This window comes from Hesperophylax consimilis, chromosome 20, assembly GCF_061612785.1.
Source record: "Hesperophylax consimilis isolate HC1 chromosome 20, BYU_Hcon_1.0, whole genome shotgun sequence".
NCBI classification, from domain to species: domain Eukaryota; kingdom Metazoa; phylum Arthropoda; class Insecta; order Trichoptera; family Limnephilidae; genus Hesperophylax; species Hesperophylax consimilis.
Genome location: NC_142855.1, coordinates 23,973,650 through 23,988,146, shown reverse-complemented (window position 1 = coordinate 23,988,146; position 14,497 = coordinate 23,973,650). Strand labels below are relative to the sequence as shown.

The 14,497-nt window shown below is 35.9% G+C and overlaps 1 protein-coding gene across 1 annotated transcript in view; it reads right to left on the bottom strand.

Moving 5' to 3' along the window:
* The window catches only part of Dhc64C (dynein heavy chain, cytoplasmic), a 164,518-nt gene that overhangs the window by 124,454 nt on the left and 25,567 nt on the right, over positions 1–14,497 (bottom strand). The window contains exons 10-16 of the mRNA XM_089644258.1: positions 10,480–10,590; positions 10,271–10,376; positions 6,719–6,918; positions 5,232–5,367; positions 4,327–4,433; positions 3,420–3,583; positions 2,251–2,356 (exon numbers count right to left, since the gene is read on the bottom strand). Coding sequence (XP_089500384.1) covers positions 2,251–2,356; positions 3,420–3,583; positions 4,327–4,433; positions 5,232–5,367; positions 6,719–6,918; positions 10,271–10,376; positions 10,480–10,590 — 930 coding nt within the window. The remainder of the gene's footprint in view (positions 1–2,250; positions 2,357–3,419; positions 3,584–4,326; positions 4,434–5,231; positions 5,368–6,718; positions 6,919–10,270; positions 10,377–10,479; positions 10,591–14,497) is intronic.

Sequence of the window (14,497 nt, the reverse complement as noted above, 5' to 3'; positions counted from 1 at the left end):
TTCTCCCAAAACAACGATACTTTTGAAAAAAAAATAATTAGAATTTTTTATATCCGTACTAATTAACCGACAAGCCATTTAATCGCAGGGGTAGGCAGAGAGAAGACTTCCACACAACATGCACCTTGATTCATTCGCATTCATGCATCATCTCAAGCATGCTCTTCTGTTATTCTTGACATGACCCATATATTCCTCGTACTAGTTGGGTACGTGTCGTCTATTTTTTCAGAGTGCCTTCCATTGACATACTGGTAGAACAAGCACAAGATTTCTGGTATTCTCTAAAGATCGCAAATTAAAATAATTAAAAAAACACTAAGAACACTGCAAAAGAGCTATTATTTTAGGGGCTCCAGATCAGAGGTGGCTGCCAAACTCAACACGTACGTCTAACTTCTGAGAGACTGACTTAAATCTGACTTTGATGGAGCCAAACATTTTTCTTCCACTCTCGAATCATATATTATTCACCCGACATTCCTTTCTCTTCCCATCCGCTCTACATGTCCAAACCATTGACATATCTCCAAGGCTCCATTTATTATAATAAATAAAAATAAAATACTCAAAATGAATAAATTGTGATAACAATAAAAGATAAAAATTTGAAAAATTATTTTATAAGGATCAAATTCACAAAAAAACCTATCATTAACAATTTTTATATAAAACAGAAATAATATTAAAAAAATTTATAACAATATAACGTAAGTTATCCAAGACACAAACCACTACATTAAACGTCTGATAGAAAAGATAAATGGCGTTTTTTATTGCAAATTTGATCCCAGATTATTTCCTATATTCCAGTTAATGAGAGAACGCCTAAGGTCCTGTTATTACACTCAGTATCAACGTGGTGTAATATCGCAATTATAATTGAAACGTTGACTTAAAATACAGGGTTTTCCAATAAGAGGTGTTATTTTGATATTCAAAGAGCTATCGAGAGATGATTAATGATTTTTTATGGCCGGAATTGGATGGTATTGATCTGGACAATGTTTACTTTCAACACTACGTGCCACACAAGCATCGAAACCATTGATCTTTTACGGGAAAAGTTTCCGGACCGTGTTATCTCTCGAAGAGGTGAACACAGTTGGCCAATTGCCAAAGAAAATTTCATGAAAAGGATATGGTTCTGTAGGCGTGGTCGTGGTGGTCATTTGACTGATGTTATTTTTCACTATTAACGGCATACCTTCCTCTTTATAATGAAATAAACATTCAATCATTTATATTAAAAAATGGCATTTTTCTTTGAATATCAAAATAACACCTCTAATTGGAAAACCCTGTATAATCCCAATCTTCTTCAATTGCTCACTTGATCCCCCGAATTGGGAACGCCATAGTTTCACTGGCTCTGGACAGCCGAGGGCTGTTGGGACTCATGCGATATTCAAATTTTAAAAAAATTAACACGCTTCAGAGATGAGTTTAACCAATTTTGCAAACCATGCACCAGAATCCCAAATGCTGCCAAATGTCTGGAGCCAATGAGACAACGGCATCCCCAATTGGGGTATGTTGTGAGGCTGAAAGTAGAGGAAAGGTGAAGGATATGGGGAAGAGGAAGGCAGGGAAGTACCTCCGGATTGCTAGTCGAGAGCCTTAGCACGGAGGCTGTGAAAAATAATCAACACCGAAGACAGTTTTCTCAGTAACTAGAATGAACATTAGAAGTATTATCATCAATATTGATGGCACAAAAATTTATAACAATAATAAATTATTGTCACCACATTTTGAGGTTAACATAAATCACTGAAGAGATTTAACCAATAGAAGAATACTCAGCAAGTTCTAATTTCTCTTACTTTCTTGAATACGTGATCAATTTCATCGGGCTCTCTGGGGCCTAGGAGCCGAAAAGTCTTACGTAAATTGATCTCACCAGTTTTACTTAAAATCGGTGTACATCATACTTTGATATGGGATTATCTGTTCATTGACTTAAGTTAAGTGATAAGTTTTGAGATTGGCTTAAGTGATATAATCAGTTGAGTGATAAATTTTGAAATTGGCTTAAGTGATATAATCAGTGATAACTTTCGAGATTGGCTTAAGTGATAAAGTATCATTTGAGCATAATATCAGTTGAGTGATAAATTTTGAGATTGACTTAAGTGATATAATCAGTTAAGTGATAAGCTTCGAGATTGACTTAAGTGATAAGTTTCAAGATGACTTAAATGATATAATCAGATTTATAAGTGGTAAGTGATGAGGTTAAGTGGTTACCTTTTCCAGAGTTCGCTCGTAAGTGCGTACGCTTTCGATCAACGAAATGGCGAAGGGGTAAAGTTGGTTCGCCTGGTGAGCCTTATTGACGATGGCCAGAGGAACTCTAAAAACAAAACACCAATTAAGACAAACTATAAACGTTGTACCACTTTCAAAATATTAAAAATATGATAAAATTATTTTTTTGGTCTTTTTTTCTATTGTAATTTGGTCATCAAATTACAATAGAAAAAAAGGGAGATGTGGCATGTTTGCGTGCCGATTGTCACCTCGCTACGACCAAACTGCGCAGAATATAAAAGTCACTACGCAATGAAAGTGTTGCATTTGATGCAGTGAGCAGTAGGCACGGACAATGTTGGTGACACACGTTACGCATGCAATTTTATTGATTCATTTTAATAGAGGTTCATGGTCCGTCTCCCTTTGTTTCCTTTATCTATGCTGATGACAAAATGAATCGGTGTCTTTCGCCGTTTTCAAACGACGTTAGTTCGAGCTACGTGGCAATTGTTTTTTTTTGTTTTACATTAACTCCACACAGGAAGCCCTGAGGAGAATAATTTCACTCAGTCATTTTTGAGGATGCTGTGTAGGAAGCACAGAAGCCATCAATTTGTCAACACAATGTTTGCACATTCAAAAATGACCCATTCTCATCTGATAAATGTTAACCGTGTATAAATGCTGGGCACGTATGTCGTATGTCCTGAATATACACCGGTGCCGAAGGGATCAATGACACTAGTTCATTGGAGCATCTTCCATTGAAATACCGGTACAAAAGAACAAGATTGCAATCCGTTTGTTAAGATAGGAGAATCTATCAAACAGATCGCCCGTTTCTGCACAGAGGTCAAAGTGTTTATTTTTGGCTAACATAGATGGCTCATGTGTTAATATTTCAGATTTCTTCAACAGATGTCATTAGTGTATAGGTTCACCTCCACAGAGAGATTCTAGTGCGCATAATTCACACACGGATCCGCCCTGTATTCCTGCGACGGACAGATCGACTCGGTGCATCGGTCGGCTGTCCCTCTATCCATCTCGAGCCGATGCGTGTGAATGGCTGTCCAATACACTCATTTAAGTCTAGCAAAAACACTAGCTAGTTGTGAAGCTGTTTTATCACATGAGAACTGTAAAGCTGAAGGCGTTCTCACCTGAAGCCGAGGTTCTTGAGGTTCCTGACTTCCTTGTACAGCGTGATGATCTCCGGCAGAAAGTTGACCTTCAGCTTGAGGACATTTCCCCCCTTGCCCGAGCGGGCGCGCACAGACTCGATGGCGAATATGCGGCCCGACACGCCTAAGTTGCGCTGCTGGACCTGAACAAGAAATAAAAAACATGCTTTTTAATCTATCCGCAACGGAGCAAGGGAGTATTACACATCCCCCGAACGAGAGTTTTGTGCGATAGTAGTAGCATTTTCAGTGGTAGCGATTTTTGTAGATTCGATTAAGGCTGTGATATGATTCAGTGGATAGAAACAAGGCCCAATGACTCGGTCGAATAAGTACCGCCTCCACCTGCAAATTCAACTCGGCGCTTCGCTCGCTCTCGTTCGGTCAGTGGGATTAGCCGAGTCCGATTTTTTAGTAGCGTGTGTGACTGACGTATGTAGTTGTATAACTCTCTTAATTTATCCCCTTTTCCTCCATCGCGAAACAATGCTAATAGCACTTTAAACTAATCTCAATGAACTGACTACCCACTGTCTCTTCAACATGTGATCACCTCTACTCTCCAATAAGTTGCTCGGCCAAGTAACAAAGCGAGTGACTCGGCCGAGCACTCGGCAGGTGTAATTTGGCCTTTAATGATGCTGGCCGAAGAAGGGCGATGTTCGGTTAAAAAGATAGGTATAAAAAAAGATAATATCTGAGTGTTACTGGAAAGGCAAAAGGATCGCTCGGTGATATATGGGGTACCCTAGTGACCCCCTTCGAGTGACACGTGATTTTATCTTCAAGTATGTAAATGTAAATAAAACTAAATTTAGATCCTCGTCAGTTTGACTATAAAATGTGCATATAGATTAACAGACCACCCTATGAGCTTATAGGTTACCTTTCGCGCCCAATCGTCGAACACTTCCTGCGTGTTTAACTTCAGACGGAAAGAATCTCCGTCGGCCTTCAGCTTCTGTCCTTCGATGTGGTTCTCCCAACCTTTTCCTGCAGACAACACACAAAATATATTTAATTAAAAATAGTTCATAATGTTGCATGAGTGGATAGGGAGGGAATCATGCTTAACACATTCTTTGCGGGAAACGAGAAACTCGTCATACGCCCTTTTACAGTAAGACGCGGGAGACGAGTTTACTCGTTTTGTTGCGCAAAGCGGTAAGGAGCAGGAAACTTGTAAACAAGGGGTGCGGAGTCATGTGTTTTCTATTGTCGGCGGTACCCGATCTATCTACCTCTCAATACAATGAGTTTGAAACACAACAAAAAAAATAAAATCATTGTCGCATAATATGTTCCGCTCACAAACTACGCAGTGAAACGCGGTACATGTGCAAGTTTTGCAATGTGCCCCTGCATAAAGGAAAGTGTTTCGAACGCTTTCACACATTGAAGCACTATTAGGTTATAGTTTTTTTTTATATGTATTGAAAATTTCTAAATAATCTTGTAATTTTGTATGAATAAATTTCGATATGTTATTTCGATTGTGAAATACTGTTTTTTTTTATGATTCCCAAGAAAGTAGAAAGTTTTTGTTCATAAAAAAATAAATTACACATACATTTCTAAGTAAATAAATAGAGACATCTTTTTAAAGTAAAACACTGAAAGTATCATCGAAAAATATCAAATAGATCATAAGATATGAATATTTTGCGAAAAGTTAAAATTTTGGCGCTAAAATTTAAAAAAACACTCGCGCTTCGCCCCCAATTTGGCGGTAAAATGCCCGACCATATAGTGTTAATAATTGTACTCCCTCGTGTAAAAGCATCTGTTTACCCAGCACATCCTCGACCCTCTTCAGGTAGGTGGTGAGTTGGTGGTCTATCTGCTTGGCCCAGATGATGGAGCCGGAGACGGGAGGAAGATCTCGCACCAGGGAGAGGCGGCAACACTTGGACTGCGGATACTGGACCTGTCAATCCAATAGGGCATTATTAAAAGCGATAACAACAAAAACCACAAAGTGGCAAATAAAGATCATTAGCTACTTTGTGAATGCTGTATTCTCGCAAACATTTTAAGTTCAATAAACTATGCATTACGCAGGAATATTTCACATTGCTTACTTACCCATGCACCGACAACCGAAAATAGTATGTTTAATTATTTTTTAATAAGTCAAATTCAAATCAAAAAATTAACGCACATCCCGATATCCGATCGAGCTGCAACTCGGCAGACAGACTCTTTATCGATGACAATGCATTCTATCAACTTTTGGTGGCAATCACGCATATACACGCGGATGTTGCTGCATTATGCATGGATGCATTTCTCCAAAATTGGATGACATTACTGCAATTAATATAGGAAATAAATGTTGATTCTACCCAATCGGGATTTGGCTCAGTTTGTAGCAAATATCTTACCAATATTATTAATTACTTCCCTAAAGGAAACTCGATGTTGCATGTGGGTAGAATAAATGCGTACACCAGTAATACAAAAAACTCTTATAACAAATATAACATTTATTATATAAAATGCGGTTACTAAACACATTGCTCTAGGAAGTAAAAAAAAATAAGCAAGAGACTCATTATAAAAGGTTTAAATCTCAAGGCGTGTCGAGATAGATAATCTCGATAGTTGAAATAATGCAAGTCATGACAGTTGAAATTGCGAATGGATAAATGATGCTATAAAGAATTAAATGGGCGCCAGCTCAGAATTAGATAATTCTGAACAAATTTATATATTATCAGAGTAATCCCTAAGAAACTAAAGTATAAAATATCAATCTCAATTTAGAGGGCTTCTTACGTATATTCTAAGTCCGCCAAGGTCGGAAAGTCTTCAACACCGTTCCTTGTCACACGAGAATCTAGCCACAACTGACGGAACAAATTCCCAACGCTGCACAGCGCTCTTCAGACTAGTTCGCAAACCAAGACGGCAACTTGAGAATGCTGTCTGCCGGTACGGTAGGTACTCAACAAGCAAAACTGCTACAAGTTAGAGTGGTTGATTCCAGGGGAGGAGGTCCAATCCTCAGTCAAACCATTTTTTTTTAAATGTTTTAAGATATTTATAAGTTCACAACAGTTAAGAACCAGCCCTGGGAGGAAGGTTCAATCCTCAGTAAAATCATAAAATAATTTTTTTTAAATACATCTGTATTTATTAACATAGTGCAAAAACTCAAGTTGTTTTCGGATTAACTTTTTATCAATTAAATTTGACTGTTGAAGCAAATTTTGACAAAAGCGTTGGACATTTACGGCATCATTATATTTCAATAATTAATTTTATTAAATACACACCTTAAACTTTTCGTGCAGAGCCTCAATGTCATCCTTGACGCGCTGGATGAGCTGCGTCTGGTACTCGCGGATTGCCCCCCGAATGTGCGGACGAACAAACAGCGCATTGAAGCGCGAGAAGATGCGGAACATCTCGTTGGCGTTCTTCGCTGTGCCCAGTTGGTCGCGCAGGTGCGCCGTTATGCGAGTTTCCACGCGATCTGGAACACGTACATATCATTAGCTCCACTCCACACAGCAAAATAGTGTCCCTCAGGGCATGACATCTTATGACATCCTTGGGGAAAGAAATGAGAGGAGGTTCTGGGGAGGGGAAAGGTATGAACGGTGGTTAGAAATCTGAAGGTCAGCGATGTAAGGCGATGGGAAGTCACCGGCCTCTCCCAATCCCGTGGAAAGACGCATCTGCTACAATACATTAACCACTCAGAACATTAGAACGTCAAAAGACGTAAATATGATAATAGCGGTCAAGACATTAGAACGTCTTTTCACGTAAACGCGCGAGATTTTACAAAAATCGATTTATTTCCATCACTAGTATACGGATTGCCATGATTTAAAAAACAGAGTATAGATCACAGACATAGGAATTAATAGACGAGAAGATAATGGCGAGGGGTAAAATCAACTGTTGAAGAACGAAGGGCGTAAGGCTGACTGTGATTCGTCAATAAATCAATCTGACAGTAAATAGGCATCTCGCATTATAATATCACCATTTACTTCTTAAAAGTAAAATCTGCTTTCGAATGAATAGACATTTTTACATGGGAGCGCAAATTACTCGCCACGTTATGAACAAATTTGCGAAGTCCAAATTCGGCAATAAAATTCGGTTGTATTTTCAGAGTCGAATATTTCGTTTAAGTATTTAGTTAAGACACTTTTATAAATGTTCATAATTTACTTCCCAGCAACCAACCAGCTTTGTGTTTCGCGTCCAGACGTTTCTCGATGTGATAGTATAATATGTTTCTAAAACTGATCTATATTATACGATGTGAATATGCTTAAAATAAAGTAAAATAATGCTTATATATGGAATGTAATACGACAATTGGGTTTATTCTCTTTTTCACGTCTATTTTTACAAGTTTTCATAGTACAAGTCCACATTTTGCCGTGTTATTTTGTAAAATGAACCGATGATGCCTCGACCATAGTTCGCACAAGAATGATGACGTCACGTTTTCAAATTTCACTTGAGGCCATACGCCAGCACAGCCGGTTCCAATGGAACCGATATGGGGAGTGGGGATAATACGCTTTTAATCACTTAGGGCAGGTCTACTAATATTCATATGTCTATGGTATCGATAATGAATAACGCTAAGCGTCTGTATTCAACAATATCTATGGAACGTAGAGTTGCATTATCTAAGCTGATTGAATCTGTCATCTTGTACGTTCATAATTTATTGCGTTTCTAAATGATTTATTAAAAATATTTTAGTTTGAACGGTTAATATTTTGAGGTAACTAATAGTTTTTAATTATATTTCTTCAATATATAAAGTGTTATTTCTTTATGATACTCAGAAAAAAGTACATTTTTCAAAGCTTTGAAATAATTGTAAGCGATTTTTACATATTTTTGACGTTTTCATAAAATGTATATTTAGAAACGCAAATATTTACGTATTACAAAACAATGCGATAGTGGATTTCATAATCTTTCCAAAACATTTTTTAGAATGAGGCTACGTTTCCCAAAACGTGAGTTATGAAGCTTTTAGCAAAACTCGTAAATAACACAAAAATTATCACGTTTTGACAGTTCTCAAAGGAACACATAGTAGATAAAAGTCTTTGTCTGAGAGGTTAATATCTGGTCTAAATCTACCACTTCTTTTTACCCGGCGAACTATTAATGACATTCTTATACTTTTTAAATTACTGAACAATCTCATAGACTGCCCTCAAATGTTAAGTGTTATAAATGTTCGTGTCCCTGTTAAATCAACTCAACTCCACCACCTTTTCCACAGTGACAATCATAGCACTAACTATTTGTATCATTCACCGTTGGCGCGTTTTCACCGCACTGCCAACACGTATACAGACCTTTTTGATATTTTCAAAATCTCACCGTCTTGCATCAAGGCAAAAATACTTGGTTGTGAATGTAACTGATATGTTTGTGAAATGTTAAATGTCTGTTTGTACTGCATCATACTGACATGTTCTTCTTTATGTGTAACATATGTATGGTGTTCTTATACATATACATTTCACATATATACATATATGTGAAATGTATATGTATAGCATCTATATAAACTGCTTGCTTCAGATGTCTTATAGTGTTGGCTAACGAATGTATTATTTTAATGAAAAATGTTATTTTTAATTGTCAAGTCTCTGACAGCCCTGAATTGTTGTAGCTACTTTGCCATACACTCCGGCCATAGTGGCCAAGTGGAGATAAATTTGATTGTAACAATAAACTCACTACTATTTGCGCTATTATAATATTTTGCTAGATTATATCTGTTGGCAAGTCACCTTTTCTGTATATTTTATCCTGTTTAAATGAAGTGCTTTCTGTTATTGTAGCATTCTATGCCTTAAGAAAATTTTAGCTGTATCACATTCAATGTCGTTTTGTATACATATTGTTGTGTTCTTAACCTCTCAGACAAAGACTTTTATTTACTTTGTGTTCTTTTGCGAACTGTCAAAACGTGAAAATTTTTGTGATATTTACGAGTTTTGTTAAAAGCTTCATAACTCACGTTTGGGGAAACGTAGCCTCATTCTAAAAAATGTTTTGGAAAGATTATGAAATTCACTATCGTATTGTATTATTATACGTAAATATTTGCGTTTCTAAATATACATTTTCTGAAAACGTCAAAAATATGTAAAAATCGCTGACCATTATTTCAAAGCTGTGAAAAATGTACTTTTTTCTGAGTATCATAAAGAAATAACACTTTATATATTGAAGGAATATAATTAAAAACTATTAGTCACCTCAAAATATTAACCGTCCAAACTAAAATATTTTTAATAAATTATTTAGAAACGCAATAAATTATGAACGAACAAGATGACAGATCCAATTGACTTAGATAATGCACCTCTACATTCCATAGATATTCTTGAATACAGACGCGTAGCGTTATTCATTATCGATACTCTGTTTTTTAAATCATGGCAATCCGTATACTAGGGATGGAAATAAATCGATTTTTGTAAAATCTCGCGCGTTTACGTGAAAAGACGTTCTAATGTCTTGATCGCTATTATCATATTTACGTCTTTTGACGTTCTAATGTTCTTACTAATATTCGCCTATGTACCACTGTGTAATTATAATCTCATGTATCACATTATTGTAAAAGCCTTTTATGGCGTTTAATAAATAAATAAATCCGCCACCAAGACCTCGACAAATGGCATCCCATAAACTCGACACCCCAAATGAACCAATTTTTTTAATCTGACCCTGTCAAGAGTTCGACTAACAGAAGGTTTTGTATGAATGAAGCAGGGAGTCTGCGCTGACACAGAATTGTGTTGAAGTCCATCATAAAATACACTCACCGATGCGATCTTCGTATCGACGCACGGCCGCGTCCCAGGCATCGCATCCCTCCTTAGAGATGTCCAGACATTCCACTTCTTTCACGTTCTCGTACGCCAAGTTGACCTAGGCAGACCAAACATACATATTAGAGAAAGTCAGAGGTATACAATAATGGGCAGTATCTCTCACATGTAAAGGTATCGCATAAACTAAGATATGAACTTACTTCAGAGATGGCGTTGGCATCAGCAGCGTCCATTGGGATGGAACCCTGGGCGATCACTTCAGTTCCGGGCACGGTTTGGGTGGCCGGGGCTAGGGCACGAGGCCTCAAAACCTGCAAATTAAAAAGTTGTGTAAACCAGCGAATATGTATACCTAGAGATGGCAAAATTTAGCATTAATTTTCAGATTTTTTAGCATTAACAATTGGAAATTTAGCGTTTTAATGCATTTTGAGGCATAATTTAGCGTTTTGTAGCAAAATAGAAAAAAATGTATTTCCTGAATGATTTTAGCGCATATTTAAAGTATTTTTGGTAAAATATATGTTTAACCTTCATTTGCAAGTATTTCCATGTGAAAGATTATAAATAATTAATTTTAATATCAAATTAATAAGGAAGGAAACTCTAAGTACAAGTCGAACAAAAACACAATAAATGCAGATTGCGATTAACATCAATAGGCGTAATTTATTTAGCACAATTTGTTTAATGTCAAAAAGCAATTTTAGCCTACAGTACAAAAATATTAAATATTTACACATAAAATAGTAACAAAATTATAAAAAATCGTTATGTAAATATCGATTTTTTGAAATTCTCACATATTATTTTAATACCCGGTATTTTCGGGAAATTCGCGCCTATTTCGCTAAATACAATATTTTAGCTGAAATACGGCCAAAATCACGTTTTTCGCGTTAATTCGCGAAATAGAAATCACTGAAAACACTTTTAAATGCCTTGAAACGCAAAGAAAACTTATACATGCCCTATTTTCGAAACATAAATATTTTTACGCGTTTTTAGTTAAAACGAAATTTTGCTATCTCTATGTATACCCATTCCTGGAATCCCAAGTTGTAGCTATCGCTTTAGGGTCAATCCGCACCAAATCATCCAGGCCATGTCACCCACCATCTCAGATTTTGATGAAACTTTAAATTTTTAATCCTTCCATATAGATAATAATAATAATAATAATAATAATAATTGGATAATTTGTAGAGCGCCGTTTTTGTGAAAAATCACCTCAAGGGCGCTGTACAATTTATTTCCTAGGATCTACATTTGTTATTTAGAAATGATACCAAAACATACTTACCTGGCAAGTCACTTCCAACAAACACACTTATATTAAAAAGTTTATGCTTATAAAAGATAGAACTGCACGCAGAGGACACTATATCAAAAAACACTGGTCGTCGCATGATCTTAAGTCTGCTATAGTTTTTATTTTAATTTAAATGTATTTTAACTGTCTTAAAAGCCTACAAATTGTTAGTTTGTTATCATTTTTATTTATTTATTTATTTATGAAATTATGGATACGACTGTCTGAAAAGGTGCGTTTTAAGTTTAGACCTAAATTCTGTCGAGTCTGCGATCATTCTCAAATCATGTGGCAGTCCATTCCAGGCTTTAGGTCCTGACACGGCAAAAGCACGCTCACCGAACTTAGTATCTGGTGTGCGCTTTGGTTCCTTCAACCTTCCGATAGCTGATGACGTTGCTGACCTAAGGGTTGACTGTCGGGAGTTGGAATCTTCTGGAATACACAATTCTGATAAATAAGCCGGAGCCATTCCGTTAAGTGACTTAAATACCATCCAGCATACCTTGAACTGGATTCTTTCAGGACATTTGAGCCAGTGCAGATTTTTGAGATGCTCTGAAATGTGGGAGTATTTAGATACTCCGGTGATAAGCCTTGCCGCGGCGTTGAAAACGGATTGTAATTTGTTGATTTGACATTTAGGGAGACTTGCATATATTCCGTTGCAATAATCTAGACGTGAAACAACATAGGAATTGACTAGCAATTTAGTCGCCTCTGTTGGCAGGTTTCTCCGCACTGCTTTAATTTGCCTTAATTGAAAGAACCCCGTGCTTACAGTTCTGTTCACCTGAGTTTTAAGGGAAAAATTAGCATCCAGATTGACACCCAGTAATTTGATGCACGTTTTTGGAGTGATGTCACTTCCGGAAATGGTTATTGGGGAGTTTTCAATGTTATGCTGACGTCTGCTTGTAGCAGTCCACAGAAACTCAGTCTTTGTGGGATTCAGTTTCAATCTATTTGAGGTCATCCAGCGAGTAATTGCTTCTATACACTCAGTTATACGAATTTTTAGACTGTTTATTTCTTCTGGTAAGCAGTAAAAGTAAACTTGCTGGTCATCAGCGTAGCAGTGAGATAGAAGGCCGAATGATTCTATTATTTTAGCGACATCATTTGTGAAGAGGATGAAGAGTAGTGGACCCAGAACGGACCCTTGGGGTACTCCAGATGAAAGGGTTGCATAATTTGATTGGTTTTTTCCTACTTTTACGGCTTGTAAACGGTTGGCCAGATAAGAAAATATACCAAATTTTACCTTCCTACCTCAACTCGTTTTTTTTTTATGGGCAGTTGAAGTTTGGGCAAAATAAGCGTTTTTACATATTCCGAGCACTCCGGAAGAGCTTGTACCTTCAATGAAAAAAAATTGTATCTTTGTCATTTATAGTGCAAATGCAATGAAAATTTTCAATATTATCAAGAAAACTATGCTGATTGCAGAAAAAAATAAATAAACCCTTTACATTTATCTACTTGACTTTAAAAAATTACCAAAAGTAATTTTTTAAGTAATTTTTGGGACGGAAAAGGTACTTTACAAAAAAGCAATATCTCGGGAAGGTACAGTGTTAATGAAGTAATTTTTTTTTTTATTCATATCTACAAATAGCATAGAATCACATACAAAAATAAAATTCATGGCATTTTACTTGCTTCAATAAATAAAATCCATTTTAAACTTTTTGTAATTTTTTTTTATTCTTATCTACAATAAACATAGTACAACCTAAAAAAATAAAACTCCTGGTATTTTGTGTGCTTCACAGTGTAGAAACGTTTTAAAAATAAGAAATCTTTATCATACAGAATTGTTCTAGGTTTTTTTAAATCTAGATACAAAAATAAATAAAATCCATTTTAAACTTTTTTCAAACTTTTTGTGATTTTTTTTATATCTATTTTTAGTTTGTAATTGGGCAAGTTATAGTTTAGGTATATAGCTAGTAATATAGGTTGAATGAATGGACTAATATCAAAGAAACAGTCCTAGAGACAAGTCACTACATGGAAATGATGTATCTGCAACAAGAACAAGACAGAACATGAAAATTACTATCTGCCTCATCACTAAGTTTGCAGGATACTACATGCTTTGTTTCCTCTGACATGCTTAGTTCTGAGTCAGCTTCAAAGCAGTGATCATCTATATAAATACAGTAGTTGTTTCATGTTATGGTGTACGTTGTTAAAATGTCTCTAATCGAAACAAGTTTAGTTAAATGTAGTGTGGGACAACATAATGGTACTGAATGTCACAAAAAAAGTTATACTAAGTCAGAGAAATTAACGAGTGTGGATTTGTTAAGTGAATTTGAAAAAAAGCTTATTCAACAAAGAAGTTTTGTATCTACAGACTTGGTTTTCAACATTTGTGAGCACCACAGAATATTTAACTTAAATAAATATGAAACATTTCAAAAAGCTTGTTTTGACCCGTTCCAAAGCCACAAAAGGAAAATTACAAAAACTTTAAGAACAGTATCCTTGGAATTTTCAGAGAACATTAATACCATTCTAAAAGTAACTAATAAAGCAATCCCTGGACAAAAAATTTGTAATGCATGCAGAGCAAAAATTAGTAAGAGCCAAAACCTTAACAATGAAATTGAAGAGCTTAACACTTTTCAAGAAGACATAAGTGAAGTTGAAAATGTTACAAAGAAATTTTTTTACAAGAAATCAACACTTCTTTAACTGACATTGGAGAATCTCCATTTAAACTACATGCAATACCATCCCACAGTAAGTCTAGTTACGCTAAACGGAAGTTAGATTCTGCTTGTTCAACCTTAATGAAAAAAGTAAGTAAAGTTTTAGAAAAAGAATTTTCCCCAGTAAAATGTGATGCAAAAATACCAAGATGTATTCAAGAAAAAGCTAATGACATGGACAGGCTT